The sequence below is a fragment of the Theobroma cacao genome, chromosome 1 (genome assembly GCF_053813885.1).
Source record: "Theobroma cacao isolate CCN51 chromosome 1, ASM5381388v1, whole genome shotgun sequence".
Taxonomy (NCBI): domain Eukaryota; kingdom Viridiplantae; phylum Streptophyta; class Magnoliopsida; order Malvales; family Malvaceae; genus Theobroma; species Theobroma cacao.
Genome location: NC_142639.1, coordinates 35730006 through 35748398, shown reverse-complemented (window position 1 = coordinate 35748398; position 18393 = coordinate 35730006). Strand labels below are relative to the sequence as shown.

The 18393-nt window shown below is 36.0% G+C and overlaps 2 protein-coding genes across 4 annotated transcripts; one reads left to right on the top strand and one right to left on the bottom strand.

Moving 5' to 3' along the window:
* Positions 1-6648: 6648 nt before the first annotated feature.
* LOC18613439 (gibberellin receptor GID1B-like) lies at positions 6649-9243 on the top strand. The gene is made up of 2 exons (XM_007050672.3): positions 6649-7099; positions 7745-9243. Exons 1-2 carry the CDS (start codon positions 7061-7063, stop codon positions 8738-8740), a joined length of 1035 nt encoding a protein of 344 aa, XP_007050734.1. The 5' UTR covers positions 6649-7060; the 3' UTR covers positions 8741-9243.
* A 4026-nt stretch (positions 9244-13269) lies between these two features.
* On the bottom strand, positions 13270-17686 carry LOC18613437 (pentatricopeptide repeat-containing protein At2g30780). 3 transcript variants are annotated; one of them, XR_016024244.1, is made up of 4 exons: positions 17000-17686; positions 15571-16805; positions 14477-14666; positions 13270-13863 (listed from the first exon to the last, which is right to left on the bottom strand). XR_016024244.1 is itself a non-coding variant. In XM_088803061.1 (2 exons), the coding sequence occupies exons 1-2, from the start codon at positions 17462-17464 to the stop codon at positions 15681-15683; spliced, it is 1590 nt and encodes a 529-aa protein (XP_088659187.1). In that variant the 5' UTR covers positions 17465-17686; the 3' UTR covers positions 15236-15680. The 3 variants fall into 3 exon arrangements, 1 of the variants encoding a protein (XP_088659187.1); XR_016024243.1 differs by lacking the exon at positions 14477-14666; XM_088803061.1 differs by lacking the exons at positions 13270-13863; positions 14477-14666 and having other exon boundaries at positions 15236-16805.
* Positions 17687-18393: the final 707 nt, after the last annotated feature.

Genomic DNA, 18393 nt, shown 5'->3' with positions numbered 1-18393 from the left:
ATTCACAAGTCCTTTCAAGTTTCAATCACTAAGAAACACATGTTTCACTCTTTACAGACTTATTTCAGTTTCACACCCCCCCAAACATTTAAAAGAACAACAACAGTACTGGGTCAGTGATTAATAAATTTTAATGGCTACTGGGGAGACGGTCTCCCCTAAGACATCTTGTAAACGTGCTCACACCCAGTGTTGTCACCGCAGGGAACCGCATAATGGCAAAGCCATGGGTTTTTTTTCTTCTTGTTAATTTCTATTCCATGTTTCTTCTGATTATCTCCTTCACTGCTGTCACCACTGCTTTCAATCATCATTTTCTTTTGCCTCACTATATTAAATTTGGAGTTAGTCGCTTATGATCCCAATTAATTAATGCTTGATAACATGTACTCTGACTCCATCCATTTAATCCATTAAATACTATATATCCTATTATCCATATATATAATCCAATGGGACCGAACCATGGAATGCTTTTTCCACTGTCACATTTCTCTAAGTGGAGGGTTTGTTTTTTTCCCTCTTGTAATCAAATACTCATTAGTTTTTTTTTTCTTTTTGCTGATGAATAATCGGGATTGAAATAAACACATTCTCAAACTATATTGAGTGTATTTATTCTGGGGTTAAGCAAAAATTAATCAAAAGCTTTCAACATGTAATATGTTATAAGTAGACTAAATCATAATATACCTACTACTCATCATTGACTTCGGAAATGCATTAAGATATAGTATAATTAGTCGTTGCACCTTGATTTAAACAACAATTTGAATACCCATGAAATACTAAAGAAACCAAGGAATAAGAAAGAAAACAGAAATAAGAAATGGCTAAGCCCTGGATTCTACGAAGTTTAGAGCAATATGTTTTTTTTTTTTTTTGTTTTTTAATTTTGAAATAAGAGGAATCCGGCTTCTAAAACAAAGAATATTTGCATATATTACTGAATCAAATACTTAAATAAATATTTTTTTAATGAATGAAAAACATAAAAAATAAATTAATTTATTGACGTGTTTACTTCATCTTTTGAAAAAAATATATAATTGGTATTTATATTAATGAATGAATTAATGTTTATTTGTAAATAAAAATTTTAATTACATTGAATGAATTTTATTAAAAAATTGTTTTTAATTCTTTTTTTAGTTAGTATTGAATATTTTAAAAATTAATATTAAAAAATTTAATTATAAATAAATAATTATATTTTTATCATAATTATTTTAAAAATAAATATCCATGTGCAACTCATGTAACAATAAATATTATTATTTCAATATATATGTTTAATTAAACCATAATTAAAAAAAGGAAAAATAATGAGAAAGGGAAAAAGAGAGAGAATAAAGCCAATGGATTCGTTCTTATCATTTAGATTTAAGTACTGCATCAGCAAGGCTACGGAAAAAGGGCGGTGGCTCCTCATCAACACGTAGCTAAACAGGCCTGTTTTTTCTCGTCCACCACCACGGAAAATGACGGGAAATTATGCAGAATTTGACTTTGTGAAACGATAAAAACACAATTGCATGACCTCGCCTTAATCTTCAACAAATGCATATCTCAGCTTTATTAGCGACAAAAACCAAAGGGTTTTCTGACTGTCCAATCACGCACGTACCCAAACTTACGATCCCACTCAGGCCAATTCATGCATAGCTGACTCCTTCCAACAAACAAATCATCATCCCCTCCGTTCATGCCAAAAGAAAATCAACGGAGTATTATCCACGTCTTTTATGTGTGCAATCAGATTAAAAGTTGGTACAATGATAAAATGTTTAACCTGTTGGTATATAACTTTTCTAAACAGTTTTAGGTTTTGAGTACAAGATACTATACTATAGTATTAAATAAATTAGAAATTTTTGTGTTTTAATTAGTATTAAAAAGAGAGAGAGAGAGAGAGAGAGAGTGGGTATATTCTTAACCTAACCAATATAACTTTTTTAAAAAAAAATTATGGGCTTGTTAGATTTTGAGGCTAGATTCATTCGTTCAGCTTTTATTTATGCAAATAGAATTCAATGTACAGTACTTTTTATTATTGTTTCTTTAATAACGAAAAAGGATAAACACTTTGATCAAAGCTGATTGTGAGGCATGTGAAAGCTTGTTTTTATTCAAAAAAAATTCTAAAAGGAGAATAACCTAGTCACTCCAAAGACCAAACACATACAATGTACATAGTTAGGTAATGTTTTTTTGTTTTTTTCTTAATGCCAGAAGAAACATAATCTTCCAAAGCCTTCATCACATTCATTGTACATTGTTTGTCTTCGATACCCCAAAATTTTTTTCCCCACTTGGAAGTTGCTTCGTTATCATCTAGTGGAGGTAAAAGGAGGGGAAATTCCAAAACGACAAAGGGTTTTTTTCTTTCTTTTTTTAGGGGGGTGGGGTTTAGGTGTAATTAGATGAAAAGATAGTCTTTTCAGTATATGAATCATTAAAACTTGGTATGCAACCTGTGACTTGGGAGACACTTGGAAGTCGCTGATCTCTCCTTTACTTTTTATTTTTTTTTTCACAATACGAAAAGTTTAGCAAATCAACTAGCAGATTGGGTTGAAGAAAATGAGGATAAAGGACAATTTGTTTTTATTTTTATAAAGTTGTAGTAGTATTGATTATCAGTCGTACTAGAAATTTGGCCTCATTAGTGTTGTTGGGATTAAAATGTGAACAAAGATTAGTAATAGGTTCATACAGGTCCTCGTGCTATTATTGTTCTTACCTTCGTAATTTCTAAACCTTGTTGGAAACTAGCGCCTGGAATTTCAATGGGCGAAAAGATGGTTTGGGTTTTCAACAGGCGGCAGGCCTGCCTGCTACTCTTTTCAGATTTCTCTAGACTGCCGCTTGTTAACAGGAGTTCCGTATGTTTAACAAGTGTCAAGCTGTATGCAAAACGAGTCATACTTTCTACTAATTGTTTTATGTATAGTTTTAATGCATTCATTGACATTAGCTTATAGTTAACTACGATTATCTTTTGGGAGTCAAAGACCTGTAGATTAGCGTCGAACAAGGAGGGAACAGTCTTATCTTGTTGCAAAGTTAAACTGAAAATTTCCTATTCAATCTATTAACCAAGATTCAAATTTCAAAGCATAGGGTCTTAAATTGAAATGGGTTTCTTTCATATATTTGCTTTGGAGATTGTTTTTAGCTCTGCTTGTTTCTTTGTCTCGGTTTGAGCAGGTTATTTTTCCTCCCCTGCTCTATTGTTTGTCCTTTTGTTTCCTGCTCATTTTAGCGGTTTTCTCGTTTGAAGCATAAGATATCCTTATTGTTTTTAGTTGAATGAGAATGCAAATGACAAACCCAAAAAAAAAAGAAGAAGTTAAAATCTTAATTGAACTATTTATTCCTCTTAAAAATGGGGTTTTAGTGACGGTTAACAAATTGGTTTTTGCACGTAAAAACAAAGAAACTGTCCCTATTAAGATTTGTACACTACGCCCATGACTAAAACATGGCATAGGTGTCAAAACTGTCAATAACTTTAGATGCAAACTCAACATTTAATGGAGATTAAAAAAACAAAAAGAAAGGAAAACAGTAGCCCCTGGTGTAATCTATTCGTCGTAGGAAAATAGTAGGTGATAAAGGAAAAAGAAATTGCCAGACTTCTATCAATCAACAAGAAAAATGTGATGATGTATGTGTTGATGTTAGACGGGAGGGCAGCCAGACTTTCAGAGGCAGCCAGCCAACGTCATAAACAGAGGATATACATTAGATTAATATACATAACGTGTTCAACATCCCTTCTGGAGTTCTTACTGTGGATAATTTTTTTTCTTTTTTCTTTTTCCTGTTTTTGTTTGGGGGTGTGTGTGTGTGTGTGTGTAAGTGTTTGGGGGAGATGGGCAGAAGCAGCCAAAAGCTGTTCCTAGTTGTTGACCTAACGCAGAAGCAGCCAAAACCGAGGTGGGCCGCACCTTAAATTGCTTTGGACCAAAAAACAAACAAAATAAAAGCCCTCAATCCAAAAGATAACGAAGATAAATACGACTACTACACTTTGTATATAGCTAAAACGACGATAGAGAGCGACACGTAGTCTAAAGCTAGAGAAGAAAAAGAATATTAATTACTTTGCTACTAAAATAATTAAAAGGAGGAAAGAAGTAGAGAAGCGGAGAAAAAGAGAAACGAGCAATTGTAAAGCAACACGGCAGTTTTTGTTTGGTGTGGGGTGTGCGTGGCACATGCTTAGCCACCTTCATATACGACAACAACTCTTCCTACTGTCTCCTATCTTCTTTTTTTTTCTTATTTCTTTTTCTTCCATATCATATTAAAGCATAAATGTGGGAAATTACTTTCCATTTATTTATTAGACTATCAAGATATTTCGAGAAGAAATCAAAGGCATTGAATATAGCATATGGTTGTTACTAGTTGGATTATATCGACTTATTTTGTAAGTTTCGTAAAGATTGAAGAAGATACAAGTATTTTCTTGAGTACACATATATCATAAAATTGCATGTATGAGATTGTTTTTAACATGCACTATCATACCTCTTATGTTGGACTTTTGACTATTTTGGCTTTGATTTGTCATCCCATCATCACCATCAATATTTAAAATCAATATTGTTGATTATAAACAAACTTTGGGTTATTCCTTTTTATATTGGCAAGAGACAAGGTCAAGGCAAGAAGAAAAAAGAAATAAAAGGTTCGATGGTTGGATTGGAAAAGATGGAGAGGAATAAAAGGAAATCTAAGGCATATCGGCAATTGGGGAGGGAGAAAGTTTGGTATTCAAATCCAAAGAATCTTAGGAATACTATATTTGTTAGACTTTTCCCATCAAGGGAAAACAAATTAACCAATGGTCCCGATTGGCTTTAAGTACAAATAAGCATGTCTGCAATAAAGTACCCGGCGTTTTCTTTCTTGCTTGTTTTGTCAACTTTTTTTTTTTTAGCTCCCGACATCATAGCTTGGATCTTTTCATCAAACAAAACCAACGGCGGAGATTCACCGGTAGGACCGACCTCATATGTCACAGGAAAAATCTATCAATCAACCCCAAAAGCAGGCTGAAACGAGAGCACGTGGCGATCCCAGAGAGCTTATTTCCCGTCATGGGGTCTCGAACCGGTTAGGGGTCCCACCTCAGAGTGTGTTTTATTTCCCCCTTCTTTGATCATCGTATCAACTTGTTGTGAGAATGAGACCTTTGAGGGTTGAGGAAGTGTGTTCACGTGGGGCCCTTCAAATAATGGGAGCCCCCACGGGATGCCACGTGTCCGTATCCCACGATTGATAGATATACACGCTCCCATGGAATACGACAAAATCCAAAGCCCACACAAGATGACCCCAGAAAGCAGAAACCCCCAAAAACAAAAAAAAGGGAAAATTCAAAAAAGAAAAAGCCTTCCCCCCCCCCCCCCCCCCCCGGATCTGACAAAAAACATGCCGTCACGCGCTTTCCGCTACCAGACAAAACACGTCGTCCTCAGTGGCTGTTTCGTGGTTTTGATTGGGATGGGGAGGGTAGCTTCGGGATTTCTCGCGGGGGTTTTGGGCAAAAGAGTCGAGACGGAACCCTTTGTCGCCACGTGCCTTGGCGTCGGCCGCACGCAGGAAACTCTTGTCTCCTTCTTTTCATTTGTTTTTAGCGAAAATTTCTGTTCAGTACAGCTATTGCCAGGGCTAGGTTTTGGCTATTTCCAGAAACTGTCTGAAGTAGTACTTTCCCTTCATATTTTCTTTTTCTTTTTTAATATTTTCCTTCAAAATATTGGTCCGAACCTATCCTATCGTCCAAGTTTCAAGTACAAATATTTATGGAAAAAGGAATATTACGGCACCATGAAATCACTCCCTTTCTTTTTCCCTTAAAAATAATAGAAATTATATCATTTTATTTGGCTCTAATACTACTAACTAAAATCATTATGACATTATCATTCTTCATTTCTCTCTTTAATTTTGTTCTACTTTTAAGATGAATTAATGTATTATATTTTCAACGCAAAACTAAATTTAATAAATTTTAATATCTTCGTTACTAGTTGTTGGAGATAAAAGCACCCTTTTTAGAAAAAAAGAAAAAGAAAAAAAGAAACAGATAAAATGATTAGTCAAAAAAGATCCAAAACAAACAAAAGAGGTCTGCCAATAGCCACATCTAAAAGTTTTCAACTTTCTGATTCCCATAACATCATTAATTGAAAAAAAAAAGAAAAATGTTGGGCAGCAAATGGGAGTATAACAGAAAAAGGGGAATTTTCAATTATAAAAATTTAACAAACCCTTTAACAAGAAAAAAAACAATATTTAATTAAAAAATTTTATATATAAAGAAAAACAAAAAAAAGGAAGTTAGTTTATAGAAGAAAAGAAATGGGAAGGGACGTAGGGCCCACGTAAACAGTTTAATTCGGCCGCCCCGCTTTGTCGTCTCTTTCGTCTCCGTCCTCCTCCGTCTCCTCTCTTCCCCACCCCCCCCCCCCCCCCCCCCCCCCCCCTTTGACTCTGCCTAAACATTTCTTTCCACCCCCTCCTCTCTCTCTCTCTCTCTCTCTCTGTATATTTTATGTACTTTCTTTGTTTAACAATAACAGAGATAGATAGATAGATATATATATATCTTTGCTTTCTTTCTCTGTCTTTATTTCCTCTCTGCGGAGAAGCGTCCGAGAGTCTTTCTCTTTCTATTTCATTTTCTTTCTCTCTCTCTTTTTGTTTTCTTTGTGGCTCCTTATTTCAGAAAGGAAGTGTCTCTTCTTGTACAGAAGAAAACTCAGAACGAGGAATCAATCAAAAAGAAAAGGAGGGGAGAGACTCTTAGTACAAAGAAAAGACACCCAAGAAACCAGATAAGAGAAGAAGGGGGAGCATACACATACACCCTCTTACCTTAGTTTTAGTTGGAAGACAAAAGAAAAAGGAAAAAAAAAACGTTTGCTTTTGTTATTATGAGGCTGTCTTTGTGAAGATTAGTTTCATTTCCTTGGTGGGGTTTCTTTAAGCCTTTTCCTTTTCGTTTTCCTTCTTGGGGTTATTGAGTCTGGTTTGTTGAGCCATGGCCGGTAGCAATGAAGTCAACCTCAATGAATCCAGGGTAATTTTTTTTTCATTTTTCTTTTTTGCAGACAATTGGGGTTCATTTGGAAGCTTAAATGGTGGTTTGTTTTGTTTTTCAACAATTTTTTATTTCTAGTAAGATGATGTTATGGTGGATTTGACTTTCATTTCGAGCAAATGAAGTTACTTTCTTTCCAACTCGGGTTCCAAAGATCTGACCTTTTTTAAGGGGTGTTATTGTTGGTTTTAACTGAATTTTTGTCTAATTATGAGCTGTATTTAATGCAATTATTTGTTGAATTGTTTTGATTTTACTTTTGTTTTCTTCAAAAATGTTAATGTTGGGATTGAGTTTGTTGTCCTTATAAGTTAAAGTCTGAAATGTTCAAGAATAATTTGGTTCAAGAAAAGGTTCGAAATTTAACTTTTGATTTGAAGAATTTTGAAGTTGTATTTTGGCCCCCACTGCTTCTTTTCCATTTTTCCCCTTTTTGGTGCTAAATTTATATTCCTCGTCCCACAATTTTCTTGCTGGTCAGGGCGGTTTTCTGAATGATATTTTTCTCTGCTTTGCAATGTGATCAGTCTTTTTTTTTTTCTTTTAGTTTTCAAGTGTATGAGCCTATTATCATCGATGAGCAAACCTTCTAATTGTTTGGATTTTATGTTATTGTTTTTGCAGAGGGTTGTTCCGTTGAATACATGGGTCCTCATATCCAATTTCAAGCTAGCATACAATCTACAGCGCCGTCCAGATGGAACCTTTAACAGAGACTTATCGGAGTTCCTTGACCGCAAAGTCCCTGCCAATATCAACCCGGTTGATGGGGTTTTCTCCTTCGATCATGTTGATGGAGGCACCGGCCTTCTTAACAGGGTCTATCAGCCATCTTCTCAGAATGAGGCTCAATGGGGCATTGTGGACCTTGAAAAACCTTTGAGCACCACGGAGATCGTTCCAGTCATAGTCTTCTTCCATGGTGGAAGCTTCACTCATTCTTCTGCCAATAGTGCTATCTACGACACTTTTTGTCGCCGCGTTGTTAGCTTTTGTAAAGCCGTTGTGGTCTCTGTGAATTATCGCCGATCACCTGAACATAGATATCCTTGTGCATACGATGATGGTTGGGCTGCTCTTAAGTGGGTTAAATCAAGAACTTGGCTTCAAAGTGGGAAGGATTCTAAAGTCTATGTTTATTTGGCTGGAGATAGTTCTGGTGGAAATATAGCTCACCATGTAGCCGTGAGAGCAGCAGAAGCAGATGTTGAGGTATTAGGTAACATTCTTCTCCATCCAATGTTTGGTGGGCAGAGGAGAACAGAATCAGAAAAGAGATTGGATGGGAAGTATTTTGTCACACTGCTGGACCGTGACTGGTATTGGCGAGCTTATTTACCTGAAGGGGAAGATAGAGACCATCCGGCTTGTAATCCCTTCGGCCCTAGGGGCAAAAGCCTTAAAGGACTCAAGTTTCCCAAAAGTCTTCTTGTTGTGGCTGGTTTGGATCTAATTCAAGATTGGCAATTGGCATACGTTGAAGGGCTTAGAAGATCTGGTCAAGAAGTAAAACTTCTTTTTCTAGAGAAGGCCACAATCGGGTTCTACTTTTTGCCAAATAACGATCACTTCTATTGCCTCATGGAGGAGATAAAGAACTTCGTCACTTCTAACTGTTAATAGTCTCTACTTAACCTTAACTACAGGCAGCATACGTAACAAAGCTTGACAATTCACTCGGTTTTTTTCCCTTTCGAAGTGATGGTGTGTAGTTATAAGCTTGTGTAGTCTTATTACTTCTTACTGTATTCCCTTTTGTGGTGGTGATGGTGTTCTCACTCTGGAGATGATTTCCTTTCCTAAGGTTTTTTTAGGTGGATAAAGATTTTCTCGTGAGAAGGCCTGTTTCCAGTGGTTCCAAGGATAGGAGCTTGTTTATGGGAATCGCGCATTCAGCTGAGCCACCAGATATAGAAACTTACCCCCGTCAGCTTCCGGCCACAAATAAGGGGAAGAGAGAAGTGTAGGGGTAATGTTTGGTGGTTGATTAATTGGTTCTAGGAAATTGGTAAATCTTTAAGCACTAATTTCAGAACAAGGAATGGAATATATCCATCTTGTTATGAACTTGTATGTTATACTTGTGCTCTAGAGTTAATATAAAGATTTTGTTTTCTGTCAAACTTTGCTATCTGGCATCGAAGACCCAATGTTTGTGTTGTTTTTGTGCCTTGTGTTGCCACTTCCCTTTTTATGATGAAGCAAATCCTTAACTGAGATATTTTCCTTCTTGTTGGAAGTGATGAGATAAGCAGCAGTAGGTTTCAGATAGCAAGTGTTGTTTTTTTTTTGTGTGCTAGACAATTCTTTACTAATGGTGAAGTTCCTGGATTCATAGTGTCTCAGGGCTGTCTGATTCTACGTTTAGGGTTTGTTTCTTTTTTGGGGGGTTTTTATCTTTTATCTATCTTAAAATCCATTAGCAAGTTGGAGCCTTGAACTTGCAAGTCTGCAAACCTTAATTTGTTAAGGGATTAATACTTGTTTACCAAGTCAAAGGTTAGTGGTCAACTCTCAGACCCCTAGAAAATGAAATTATTTTCTGGCTTATGATTATCAAATAATAAATGAGTCAATTCTACCAGATTTGGCACGAAAATATAAAAACAAGTGTAGATAATACGACACCTGTGCTGTATGCTTCAATATTTTTCAACGAACAATTTGGCCAATCATTTCCACACTAATAAATACTTGTCAGATGAGAAGAAAATTCAAGCAGTTTGATAATTAGATAATTAGTAGTATACAAGGAGAGTGGTTGAGTGAATGCCATTTGGGTAGCTGTTTCCCCTTATAAGGATTTTAAATCTCACTGCAACCCCCATATGCTTTACCTCTAGTACTCGCTGTCGAAGGCCAACAACACTTAATTGTTGGGTGGTGAATACAAGCTTAGTTGTACTGTAATGAAAGCGTGAGCGAAAGGTGGAGGGTGGCCGGTGGCGTGTGGCGTGGCGGACCACATTGCACCATTAATTTGTTTGCGTCACTCTAAAGCCCAAAACCAAACCCCAACCAGTCAAAATTTCTGAACCGTAAATAAAAAAGAAATGATTGGATTATAAGTCCAAACCGTGGGTTTCGCCATCTTTCGACGTGGTTTTCTTTTTCTTTCTTTTTGATTAATTTTGTTTTTGGACATTTCTAATTGGGTTTAGGTTTGGAGTTTTGGGATTAAATTGGCCGATGCAAGAAATTTGGCTTTGTTTTTTCGATGAGTAGAAAGGAAACTCTTCAAATAGTGGTTGGGAATTTTGGAAGTACTCTAAGGGACCACTTTGAAAAACCTTTTTTAACAATAAAATATTTTATTCACACCCCCAACAAAAAAAAAAAAAAACACAAAAACCCATTTAAAATTCAGGCTGTTGGATTGCTTTAAGGGGTTTAATGGAACAGCTAAGCTTGGATAAAGACATGGAACCCTGTCTTTAATTGACTTTCTAGGCCTTTGCTTAGAATATATGCTTGGTTTGCATCAGCCAATCAACAAAATATTCACCCCCCCACTTTATTACTATTATTTTAAGTTTTGTTCTTTCACCTTTCTTTGTTTAGATTATCAACGGGTTTTATTTTTTTTTCTTTCTTTCTCTTCATTGTCTTATTATGAAGCTGTCCCATTGTAAATTAGCTGTTTATGTCTTTGGAAAAATATTCTGTAATAACGACACGGTGGAGTCATTGTCAAACATATTGCCTTTTTTATTTAATCACCACGATTAGGGACAAAATCCTTAATCTACTTGGTCAGTTGCCTCACTGTTCTGCTTTAATTTGGATTTTCTTCTTCTTCTTTTTTTTTTTTAATTTTATTTTATCTTTCTTTCTGGACGGTCATTGTTTGCCGACTTGAGGCTGTGCCCCCATTCACACCAACCTTGTTTCTTCTTTACCATCCCACCCCACCCCACCCCAAACTCATTTCTTTTGTATTTTTCAGCCTCTCACTAAGATCTAATTAAGTTGACTGCTCTCAGACGACCATTCTGCTGCATCCCAAATCTTAAATCTATCATTCATTTCATCATTTAACACGTTGGGAAATTTTAATTATGTTACACCTGCATATATCATACCGTCTATGTTAGAATTATTGCTCTGATAATGAATGTAGGAACGTTAAAAAATAGGTTGTAAATAGTAATCTGTCAAACCATTTGAGAGATAGAGAGAGAGAAAAAAAAAAAAAAAAAAGCATCGGTAGTGGACAAGAACGAGAAAAAACCAAGAAAGGCTGACAAGAATAGATAAGCCCGAAAAGGAAAATGGAAAAGATTGGGAAAAGAAATTAAAACACGTGGTGGAAAAAATATGATGTGAAATTGAAAGGATAACAGCCCCTTGGAAAAAACAACATAAAAAAAAATAAAGTAGAAAAATCTTAAGCTTGAAGTTTCTACAAGTTGCTGTGGAGGGTAAAGGCAAAGGGTGAATTCCAGTGTTTGGCGGTGTAACTTTATATGTAATAATCATTGTCCAACTCCGGAAACAGACATGATAAAGGGAAATATCAAGGTCTTTCTTCGATCAAACTCCATTTTCTTTTATGGCATTCTAAATTTGTAAGGAATAGAATAGAACATTCCCCTCTCCTCTAGAAAAAGCTCAAAAATATTTGGAGGGTAAAAGGTTTGTTTTTCATGAAATGGAGTTGGCTGGCTTCACATGCAAAACTTGAATTGAAAGTGTCCAGAAGAAGAGAAGAGCTTTTTCTTTATCTTTTCTTTTTTATTTTCTTGTGCATGGAGAAAATAAGACAGGTGGGGAAGAATAAAAGAGAGAAGAAAAGATTACATCAATCCAACAAACATGAAAGACAAAAGCATTAACAAAGAAGTTTGTTTTTACGTGGTTAAGTCAAGCAATAGTGGGTTTGCTCTTTGCTCTTTGCTTTTGGCTTTTTTTTTTTTTTTTTAATGGGTGGGGTCCTCTCTCAAAGCCCACTATCCCAGTATCTTCATACCAATAACCTTCCACTGTTAAGCAATTATTTGATATTTATTAGTTCTGGGATGGGTTTTGAACAGGAAAATTAGTGAAAAAACCACTGAGTAGAAGAATATTACAAGGAAAAAAACATAAGGAATATGTATGAGGGAAATGAATGTGGAAGCAACACTTTGGCAGGGCAGTGGGGTATCAGCCTGTTTCTTCCTTGTCAAACATGTTTCCGCATGTTCCCGCATTGTCACAGTACAGTTTTTCAGTTTTGTTCTCAGCTTTGCTTCCGACGTGGTTCAACCGAATATCGAGTAATGTGTGTTTTCTCACCAGGGGGTGTAAAATTCTGGGAGGCAAAATGGGGTTAATACCAAGGAATGTGCTTCCCTAAAGTAGGAAACGTATTAGCGGTAAATATTTTTTTTACAGCTGCTGCTGCCGCCACGGCCCGCAGATGAAATTTGATGAATCCGGGGGGACGTTAACTGGTTTTCCCAAGAGTGGACAGTCATTCGACAGCAACACTGGATCCAATTGTACGGACGTCCCAAGCTCTTCCCATTTCTATAGACTCAATGAAGTGTGTTTTTTAGTTTGGTCAGTGAAATTATTGACGCATTTGCAACGCAAGTTGTACAGAAAATATTTGGGCTGTTAAACCAGTTAAATCACAAAACCCAAATCCATCAAGACATGGCCTGGTGCCAATAAGGTAAGAGGCAAAAGCTTGGGCCCCAATCCATAAAACTACTCTACATTGCATCACTTAAGGGCTGAGGCTTGTTCTTTATTTCAGAAACAAGAACGAATTAAGCAGAGTTCGGGTGAACTAGTAACACTTAAACTCATGCATTTAACCCTATGTCATATCTTAAAGAAAAATTTATGTGAAACCATACCACTGAAAATTATTATACTATGATTATAAAATTTCAACTCTTCATGACTGTAAATATATTTGAACTTCATATAACCCACACGAATGTTCACATTTTTGGTGGTTCAGAGTCAACACTTCACATTTTATAGCAAGAAGTTGTTAGTAATGTGAACCTAGCTCTGCTGCCAACCTTGGGTCATTAAGAAGTTGAGAATGAACTCACCAGGTTATCACTATTTAATAACATGATGTAGTAAAAATATGACACTCATCAAAATGAGAATATTATTAACACTTCGGGTGGCTAACCCTCTTAAGTAAATTAATTAAAAAAAATTATAGATTGGCCTTTGGTTCCACATATTTATAAGAAGTTACAGCAATACAACTCTCATTTGAATGCCAAAGAACCCTGCATCTCGGCCAAGCTTGAAAGTTCCAGAATCGCTAGAAGTAAAAATAGCAAAACTGGGGTTGTACCCCAAAATCTTAATGCTTGCTGTGCATAACAGTACAATACTTTTACACCCTAACATTTAGAAACAGCTCTGGTGTTTGAGAAAACTAACAGAGAACAAAGCTACGCTACTCTATTAAACTAAGATCATCAATTCAATATGTACTGAATTATGAATGCCATGATTGAACCTTAGATGTCACCTTCAGCTCTCTTTCTCATAGATGACGAGTTCTAGCCAATCTCTTGCTAGAATCAAATTGCCAAAACATTGTCTCTCCTTGCATTTGAGGAAAAAATTATTTCTACAGTTCTATAAAACTTAATCAAGTTTGTCAGATGGCAGGAAGCAAGCAGCAAGAAAACACACAATCCTGAATGTCCTAATGAATTTTATTCCTTCTCTTGGCAATCAGCTTATAAAGGGTAGTCTCAGTCCATCAAACAATGTAGCACTTTCTGCAATTACATAGATAGCCCGTCAATCACAGTATATAACCACAAGGCATAAGAATAAAAACAAAGAAAACTGAATATCTTCATTTAGTTTGAAGAATGAGCAATTATTCAACTCAACATGAGGGCCTCTGAAAAAATGCAGAATTTTAAATTCTAATCATAATATTAAAAAAATACCCAAATTAATGTAGCATTTTTTTTATCAATAAGTTAATCTAGTGTTTCAGAATTATTTTCAAGTAGCATCTTGCTGGGGTAAATAGAGTCAGAATGATTATCAGACTGCATCTAATCCCCTAAAAAGTTAATTAATCTTTCATTGACATGAAAAAATAAGTTCTCGAAATTGTGATTATGCTAAGGAATTTAGCAAATGAAATTAAGTTTCACCATTTATGTATTCTTATGGCTCAAGAAAATGCATGATCAACTCTGCCCCCTTTTCTTTTCAATTCATAATAAAGATACCACCAGCCAGGTGAAGGTAGTATAAATTGGAGGACAGGGAGGCAATAACCTGCTAGATCACAGGAAATTATCTGTTCGCATAAAACAAACTATTAATTACTTAGGGTTCTAGGTATCCAGCAATTTTTGGAATAACTAATGTTACCTAAATGTAGGCATTATTCAGGGCACTCCCAGATGCTCCATCAATTACTGAAAGGCAGGTGTTAAAGGTTTAGACATGTAGGATCTCCTTATAGTTGAAGGTGACAATTCATACTCTTTTTTCAATCCAACTGGGTAAGATAAAGCCCACTATGGTCTGCTGGCCTACAGGCAGGATATACTGATAGTTACTGCATAAAAGAGATTATAAGCAATGAGGAACATCTCAGTAGAGAGTGAAACCTTGAATATAGTCACAGCAAACAAGGAGTCCGATTCCAGTTATAGTCTCCTATAGCCTTCTCCTCAAGTCATTCTTAAAATCTGGTAACTCTACCAGAACTTAAATTCTCCTAAATTAGTCATAAAGCTGGTGGACCAATTACATATCTGATCCTTTCATAGCCCACCAGCTCTGACTGGTTTCCAATCTCCTTGGAGCTTCTATTGCTGTTTACCTTAATCTAGACAAACTACCATAAAGTTTAGATATTAGGCTTGACGAAAATGTCTAGCGAGTGCAAACATAAAGTCTCTTTTGGACCAACTAATGATTGTTCTTAAGATTAAAAATAGTTTCACAACATCCATAAAGACTATTGTAACAGCTGAATTATACAACAGAAATTGGAGGTAAGAGCTCAATAGGTGCAAGCAGAGGATGGCTCATTTACGCAATGTATCATTTCCTAGTAGCAACAATTCATAAAACGCCAATCAATTGGAAGAGGAAGAAGGAAAACTGAAGGCTACAGAGCAATTGCATGGAGATATGACTATCTACATTAAATATTTATAATATTTATTCATAAAAGAAGTCAGGGAAGGTGGGAGAAAAAGGGATCAATAATACCAACGTAATTTGTCATTGTAACTAGGTGAGTGAATGAGTCAAACTACTCATGAATTTCTTGGGTTTGACTCAATGAATACTCGAATTCGACTCATTCACTGTCAAGCCAAGCTCAAGCTTGAGCCAAGCACTGTATTGACTCAGCATCGGCTCAAATTCACCCCTAATTGTAAGTTAATATTCAGACCAATGATTATATAAACACATTTCAATCAAGAACTACATCAAGCCAAGATGTGTACCTATGAGTAATTTGAAATCTCTATTAAGTGTTATGATCGTGATGAACCAGAAATGCTGATTGGCTAAATGTTTCTTGCAACTTCTGCTGGTGTATTGCTGCACAAAAGGTTTATGATGCATATGTGTCCAAAGGAATCCCATAGCCGCGTTTGCACATCAATCCCACTACTTGCTCAACCTTGTGTCTTTTACCACACATTGAGTATGCCTTGTACAATATCCAAAATGTCTTCTTCGTGTAATCCATGTTGAAATTATCCATCTCATTAAGGACATTCTCCATTTCTTCCAAGCGCTTCTGTGATCCATACATGACCATTTTGCAGTGATACAAAGACCTGCAGATTCTCCATCCAGCACATTCTGCGCGCTTTACAAAATTTGCCAGTTTGTCCACAGCATTGTATCGGAAATAAGCTGCAATAATGCAACGCATCAAGCGAAGTGTAAGGACAGAGGTCTTGTGCTCAAAGGCCTCATTAATCGAGTTATCCATACTCTCTAAACAATTCTCCTGAGCATAAAGTCTAATCATCAACAAATTCAACCAAGGCCTGTATTCATTTTCTGGAATTAGCCTTAATAGTTCCTTAATCCTTTTAGTCCTACCCTTGACAGAACTCTTACAATATGCACATATCATGGCTCTAATCAATGGGATTTCCTTGTCATCAACGTGATGCTTTATCATTTGGTATGTCCTTTCCATCTGCTCCAATTTCCCCGAGTGTGCATATCCTCGAAGCATCAGCATGTGAGTTTTAATATCTGGCTTAACCGGTCCAGCCTTCATCATATGAAAAGTTCTTTCCATGCTATCCCACATCCAAGCAGTCAAATATGCAGCAATTAAATTGTTATAGGTATTTAAATTAGGGGAAAGATCTAAATTTTTTATCTCCTGGAATGTTGCCTCCATGTGATCTATCAGCATCAAACGACCAAAGACTGATATAAGAATGTTGTATGTTACAATTGAAGGACTACAATCTGGTTCCCTTTTAAAATCCCGAAACACTAATTGACATTTCTCAGCAAGACCACTGTACATATAGGCACTCATTAATGCATTGTAAGTAGACGTAGACTTGAGTTGCTTATTAGCAGCCTCAGCAAAGAGCTCAACTGCAAGATCTACATTCCTAATCCTACCAGCAATGACGATACCACTAGCATACTCTTCCTCCGTCATGGGATAGCCTTGCTCTGCCTTTTTTCTCCTCCAATTAAACACCTGAAGAAACAGTCTAATATGAAAACAAAATCCAATGTATATCAATGTCTACGATGCAGCTCTGAAACACTCCTAACAAAGCATTTAAACAAAACCCCACTAATAAAAAAACCCAGAAAACATAAACCTAAATAAATTCCATCGTAAATTGAAACAAAGAGTCTTGTAAAAAAGGGGAAAATAGAAATACATACCTCCAAGGCCAAATTACCCGAAGAATACAACTTTTTCAATAGCTCTAGAAAAGCAGAGTCATGGAAATTTTTGGTACGTAAAGCAGGGTAATGTTTACAACTCCCAAGTAACCAATCACCTTTCTCCTCCAACGCCTTGTTCACTTCCTCTAAACAATCAACACTTTTTACCAATTCATCTCTGAACAGAATCACTTTCCGGAACAGATCCTCTCTAGCTTTGGGTTGGGGCTCCGCCTGAGAAAGCTTTTCAATGAACAAGCTGATGATGTTGCTGGGAATCGCCGTTGGCAGCGGAGGTTGGTTTGTTCGGGCACCAAGGTCACCATAAAATCTGAAAAGAGAGAAATTCGGAAAAGTAAATAAAAGAGGGGATGCAGTTTTGGGTTTTGACGGGTGCCTGTGGAGATTTAATAGCAGCTCTGATTGGGCTGCTGCCTCGGAGATTTTGAACACACGCTTCATTGTGATTGTAATCGGGACATTGTTTGTTCAGGGTTCAAGGAGGGTTTTACCGAATGGGGGAAGATTCTTTGATAGAAACCGATGGGGGGCGGGGCAAAGGCTGAGGATTTGATGGTGACTTAGGAGCGCCGAGTCAAACCGGAACTCCTAGAATCTCACTTACCCTGGCTAGTGATTGGAGGAACCGGGTTGGGTCGGATGGCGGTGCCCGTGAAACAAACCAAGCCGTACATATAATCTTCAAGAGTTTCTATTGGCCTTGGGTTAAACCTGCTTCACTGCAGTGACAATTGACAAAGCGGGGTGAAAGTATGAACAAATTCGGGTTAAACCCCAGCCAATCTCAAACCTGTTCACTTCTGTCTTGTTAATACGGCCATGAGTAGTTAATGTTTATTCACGTGACTGTGTTTCTAAATTATAATCTTATCTTAGCCTAAATCCATGCTGCATGAAATAATTATATCACATTAATTTGGAACCGATAAGGTTTTTTTTTTCATAAACTTTTTATTAATAATTTTAAAAATCCATTGATGAATGTTTATATACACTTATTAAATATTTTTTATTTTAAGAATTTTTTAACATTTAATACATTATTTTCATCAAATTCAAAGAATATATAATATGTTAATTATAAATTTTTTTTTATAAATATAACCTTAACAAATGTTTACCAATACTTTTTAATATTTGAAAATGAGTTTTGAGACACATTTTTAAATTATTATGATAATTTTTTTAATATATTGATATGTATTAAATTAATTGTTAATTATTATAATTAATATAAAAAATATTGTTATAAATATGACTAATTGTTGAGTAATTGGATCATTTGTAATTTCATGTGTACATGAAGTTGTCTAGAGGTGAAAAAAATTATATGATCATATTAATATTGTGATATCTTAATATGCAGCTGT

Coding starts and splice junctions, on each gene's coding strand:
- LOC18613439 (XM_007050672.3), top strand. CDS start 7,061: ATGGCCGGTAGCAATGAAGTCAACCTCAATGAATCCAGG. Junction 7,100..7,744: donor TCAACCTCAATGAATCCAGG/GTAATTTTTTTT, acceptor TTGTTTTTGCAG/AGGGTTGTTCCGTTGAATAC.
- LOC18613437 (XM_088803061.1), bottom strand. CDS start 17,464: ATGAAGCGTGTGTTCAAAATCTCCGAGGCAGCAGCCCAATCAGAGCTG. Junction 16,806..16,999: donor CGGGTAATTTGGCCTTGGAG/GTATGTATTTCT, acceptor CTGTTTCTTCAG/GTGTTTAATTGGAGGAGAAA.